The 6,000-nt window shown below is 39.3% G+C and overlaps 1 protein-coding gene across 1 annotated transcript in view; it reads left to right on the forward strand.

Moving 5' to 3' along the window:
* The window catches only part of LOC117870746 (vertebrate ancient opsin-like), a 122,623-nt gene that overhangs the window by 89,919 nt on the left and 26,704 nt on the right, over positions 1-6,000 (forward strand). The window contains exon 4 of the mRNA XM_034758066.1: positions 2,316-2,549. Coding sequence (XP_034613957.1) covers positions 2,316-2,549 — 234 coding nt within the window. The remainder of the gene's footprint in view (positions 1-2,315; positions 2,550-6,000) is intronic.

The raw sequence follows: 6,000 nt of genomic DNA on the forward strand, positions 1-6,000 counted from the left end.
AAAAGTGCTATATAAGAGCTAAGGATTATTATTGGGAAGGAGGGTAGGGAAGAGCATGATATAAAAAAATCAGGAATCAGGAGAGAGTTTACCTAACTTGCATGATCACATAAATACATAACAGTACTGCCAACTCCAAACATAAAAATATCAGGGGTCAGGCCCCTTAAAAATCATGAGATTTTAAAAATATACATTTGGCAATTTTTTTATTTGCCTTCTGGCTTTTGAGCCTTTAGGGTGCACTTGGGTCACATTTTCAAGCTTTTCTCTGCAACCACGAGGACTAGAAATTTCCTTTTTTTAAATGACTGTTGAGATGCTCACATAATCCCTTGTTTCCAGGAGCTGGGGCTTTAACTAAAACATCAAATATTGTGAGATTCACAATAAAATCACAGGAATTGGCAACACTGGTTAAAAATAAACCCATAAAACCCATGGAACTAGCTAGCTGTGTGCCAAACATCACAGCACTTGCACTTTGCTTTTACATGGCCTCCCTTCTTCATAAACTCTTTAGGGCAGGGCCATTATCTAAAATAGGGAGCACAAATGTGCTGACTGAGGCCCCTGCCTTCACTGATAACCTTTAACTCTGATTAACGTGGCTGAGCTGGGGACTTTGCCTGCCTCTATTAATATTAAATCCCTAATATTATTCCAGCTCCCAGAGGAGCTGGACCTGCACTCTGTAATCAGACAAAATTTCCATTACAGCCAGTGGGAGTTTTATAAGAACAAGCAATGCATGATTGGACCTTTCATCTATTAATATGTCTCATAGGATAAAATGTATATATAAGCAGCTTTGTTCCTACTAAATGTTTTTCCCCCTACATTTTCAGAAAAGCCAGGTTTCTTTATTGCTACTTACAGAGAGAATTGGTATTAGAGAGCCCTGGGAAATTTGGCAAAATCCTTCTGTGTAGTGCAGTAGTGTGTTTTGCTTTATGTACACACGCTAGAATAAAATGTATTTGTTTTGCTACTGTGGTACCAGACAAACACTACACCAAAAAGACTGACATCACATCATATTACTCTGCCTTCCATATAACTTCACATTAATCACAGTAAATAATAATATTTGTTGCTAACTCGCAGTCAGGGGTGTATACATACATTCTCTCTCTCAACTTAGTATATAGAGGGTTGAGCATACAAATGCCATTAGAATTTGCATGGCTTAAGTGCTGCAGATTGCAATGGAAGATACTATACCTCTCAAATTGTCAACAGTTTCTACCTTCGGCTCTAATGATTTCACGTACATGTTTTTTTCCCTGAAACAGAGCCTTCATTATGTGCATTTCTGCAGTCTACAACAGAATCTGTCCAAAATCAGTTCCCTTCAAACTCTTATCTGTTTTTTGTTTGAAGTGTTTAACAATTTCTGTTAATGTGAGCTGCCCTTTTGTTTCTTGATCCTTTGGGTCTGACTCATTTTCACCAAGGTCCCTAGATCCCTCTCTGCCATGGTTAAGAGGCCTTAAAGAGAGTGTCTTTTAGAATTACACTTTTTATTTTATTAATGAGAGGATCATTGTTTAAAATATTATGGGAAAAGTCGGGCTGTAAGTAGCGGGGATGGAGGAGCAAGGAGGTTCGGTGGCATAGATGATCAGGAAGAATATTCCATGTGTAGGGGGCACTTGGAGAAACAAACAAAAAAAGGGAACATATTCACAAAACACAGTCTATTCCTCTTCAGTATCTAGTGAGGTTTCTGCCTAAGGGGGTGTTTTCTGTGCACTCACTAATATTATCAAGGCCATCAGGGGTATGGATATAGTCGAAACAGTCCAGTAAGAGAAAGTTTGTTATAACTCTCAGGACATGTGCTAATAATGTTTTGTTCATTTTGATATCTCAACCAGATAAACTTTTAATGGTCCTATGTAAATATCATGAAGTTATTCCATTTCAAACAAGTCCTGTATACTGGAAAAAACTGAGTTAAATTATTGTACATCTTTTATAAAACACCTGGGGATGTTTTAGGAGACAAGAAAAAATAAGTGATGACTTTGTCATCTTTCTGCCTTTTCTTAAAACTCTAGTGGAATTCTGGTTTGTATTGACAGATAGCATTATGCACTCAGCGCTTCCTCCAAAGTCCAGAGGAGTCAATGGCAAGACTCCCATTGACTTCAATCAGTTTTGGATCACGCCCTCAGTTTGCTTCTATAGTTATTTTTGTCAGTCAGAATGTGATACTTTGAATTGTAGTCTGAGATTTATAAGCTGTTTGAGCGATAAAACGACCGTTCTAGCTTCTTCATAATTTGATATTATTGTTTACCTTTCACTAGGTTGGAAAAATCCGGAAGAATGCTGCCCGTAAAAGGGAATACCATGTTCTCTTCATGGTGATTACTACAATAATCTGTTATCTAATATGCTGGATGCCTTATGGAGTTATAGCATTGCTTGCAACATTTGGTAGTCCAGGTGCAGTTTCTCCAGTAGCATATGTCATACCTTCCATCCTGGCAAAGAGCAGTACCGTATTCAATCCAATTATCTACATACTTATGAACAAGCAGGTAAGGAACATTGCTGTCATTACCTATTCACTACACGGTCTTTTTAAATGGCTCATCTGTTACTACATGATCAAAACCAAAAGGAAACCTCATGCCCTGTTGACCTCAGAGCTTAAAATAGTTTGGACTCATTTAAATTAATGCCTAATATTTGTACTGATTGTCTTCCAATTGATCTTATATGATTATCATTGTTCTCTTCCCATCTCAACATCCTCTGCATATCTGACAGAGTGAGAGTCTCACAGCTACCCTCTTATTCCTCATCTTCAAATGGGGATAACCCATATCCAGCTCTGTAAAGTAGTCGTTATATTAAAGGTGCATAGTAGTATTATTTCGGCACCTCACCGCCAGAGTAACAAACAGAATAAAATGGTCAAGAGGTTTTGGGTGCTTTAGTAAATGAAGTACTCCACTAGCCCTTTTACTCAAACAGCTGCATCACTGTGGTGGTGCCAATTTACTGCCTTGTGGGAAAAGATGTGCATGATACACATGATGTCTAAAGTGTCTTTTTTAATTGGGTCTGATTGGTTGAAATCCCTACAGAAGCTAGACAGGACTGAGTAAGAATGTAAGCGGAATTGCATCATAGTCTGAGAGATCGGTTCTTCAGTTGGAAGACATAGGGTAGACACTCTGTTGAGACATACATTGTCCTTAGGGATACTGTACTCTGTTCACAGTACACCTGGGGTTCTCAGTGTGCGGTCATCACCACCCTACCCTTCCTATATTGCTAAGTAAAAGGGGTGTTCTAACTAAATGAGAAGCAACGTCAACAGGATCCCAGTATAGAAAAGTTTGAGACCAATGTAATACCACCCTGGAAATATGTTTGCTTACTGAAATTGCTTTATCTCTTTTTCACACATACTGCATGTTAATTTGTAAGTTGCAGAGTTCCCTGTGTAAGTGGGGTATGTTGGCATATATTTACCAAAAAGAGCACTTGAACCATTTGGGTTTTTTTTTTGCGGGGGGGAGGGTTTTTAAAATGCATGACCTGGATAAAGATATACAAGAAAAGAAGGCTGAAGAAATATTTATTATTTATAAGCCTTGACAATGACCCTTGAAAACAAATTGCCATTACAATTGCAAGTTTGAGAGACAAATGCTACACTCTTCTCCTTCAAATACAGAGATAGCTGGATGCTAATGTATCAGGATAGAGTTTGGCTCGTAACAGGCCAAGTGCTCCGCTGGTATAAATCGGCACAGTTCCATTGAAGTGCATTCACAGATTTTCACCAGCTGAAGATCTTGCCCCAACTGTTTGAAATTAATGACAAGTATCAGAGGGGTAGCCATGTTAGTCTGGATCTGTAAAAAGCAACAGAGAGTCCTATGGCACCTTTAAGAATAACAGATGTATTGGAGCATAAGCTTGCATGGGTGAATACCCACATGCATCTGACAAAGAGGGTATTCACCCACGAAAGCTTATGCTCCAATACATCTGTTAGTCTTAAAGGTGCCACAGGACTCTCTGTTGAAATTAATGAGTTGGTGTAGAACTTAAATAGTTAGTGCTAGTTATTTTGGAAAAACAGAACTGTTAATTAAAAGAAAGACATTAAAAATAACATCTAGCATGCAATATGCTGAGGGAGCTTGTTGAGTCACCAACTGTAGAGATGTTCAAAAATAGCCTGGATAAAAGACCCACATATTTTTTGTGTAGAGAACAGGACTGTAGAAACCCAAGGGATGAATGAGATCCTCCAACAGGTGCTTTCTAGTCACATCCTTAGATGCTAAATTTGCACTAGAGAAAATCTGTGGATGTTTCTTGATGTTGAAAATTGTGAATCCATTGTTGTAAATTCTAAACATACATTGAAATTATGAATTCTAAAAGTTCATTGTGATTTATAAAGATGTCTTTTTTGATACTATAACTGTTAACATTACTATAGAATTTCACCCCCAGTTCAATATATTATCAACATTTTTATTTATACTATAACAAAGCAAATAGTGGCTCTGGATTCTTTATTATATATCACTGAAATCTACTATTAATAATTATGACCAGCAGCATTATGTTCAGCTTAGATATGGAAAAATGAGATTGTAATAAACAAAGATATACTAACATTGCCTTTCCTATCAAACTACCTCAGAGCGCTTAGCTGCTTCACTGTGGTTCATGTAGGCCCATGTTTCCAAACAGGAAAAGGAAGTTTGACTGGAACTAATATGCTTCTTGCATCAAGGGTTGAGGTTGTGTTAAGATTCCAGGCCGATACTAGGGCCCAATTGAAGTCAATGACAAAACTCCCATTGATTTCAATAAGACCAGGATTTTACCTCTGAAGTCCTCTTTGAGGACAAATTACTCCTACTGGAAGGTGCTAAGATGGAAGCAAAACAGCAACTTCCTTCTCTTCCCCCGTATGCCTCAAAAAGCTCATGAGTACTCCTTAGAAGCAGCCCGTGTCTTATCTGTATTTATTCTGAAAGGGTTCTGAATGATTAGGTCTTTAGTTTCAGTCAGTGAGAACTGAGATTGCTGCAGTAAGATTTGACAAAGGGGATATGTTTTGATATCATCTGCACACAAATAACATATCATCAGTGATAAAATTATGGTTCTTCCACAAACTGCATCCTTGGGAGAAGCCAACATTTTCAAAAGCTCAGCCAGGCATAAATGGGTGTTTGTGCACCTATCTGCACTGACTTGTAATACATTTCAGAATGAGCTGAAATATAGAAATGTGTACTGATTCAGATATACTGTCAAACATATTCATACATTGCCACCAATTCAGAAAGCTAATGGGACTAAAATTTTTAGAAGAAAACCAGTCAAGAAGTGCTGAGTTCACATATATTATGACTCAAGTAATGCAAGAAAATGGTAGGCCAATGTAGTTAAATAAAGTAAGACAGGTTACTCTAAATTAAATTCTGATCCCCTGAACCAGAAAGAGAGAGACTTCCTTTGTGTGTATCCAGAGTCATAATTGCTTATTTAAAATAAAAATTTTATTGATAGGTTTCACTCCTTTAAGAAATTGTCTACACTATAGATGTCATAGCCTCAGAGCCGGTGCTACCATTAAGGCAAACTAGGCCTAGGGTGCCAAGATTTGGGGGCGCCAAAAAGCAATGTCCCCAATTTTTTTTTTTTTTACAGCGTTCCTGGGCTGGGCTGCCGGTGGCGCGCTGACATGTGCAGCTCAGACTCCCTCTCCCAGTGCAGCGGCCGCTCCACTTCTCCCACCTCCCAGGCTTGCAGCGCCAATCAGCTGTTTGGCGCCGCAAGCCTGGGAGGGGAGGAGAATTAGAGCGGGGGCAGTGTGCTCGGGGAGGAGGCGGAGCAGAGGTGAGCTGGAGTGGGGAGCTGCCGCACGGCTCCCCGGGACTGGGGAGTTGTGAGCTGCCGCGAGGGGGGGGGGCACTTCAGAGCGGGGAGGGAGGGGAGCTGCCACAGGGC

This window comes from Trachemys scripta, chromosome 1, assembly GCF_013100865.1.
Source record: "Trachemys scripta elegans isolate TJP31775 chromosome 1, CAS_Tse_1.0, whole genome shotgun sequence".
Lineage (NCBI taxonomy): Eukaryota > Metazoa > Chordata > Testudines > Emydidae > Trachemys > Trachemys scripta.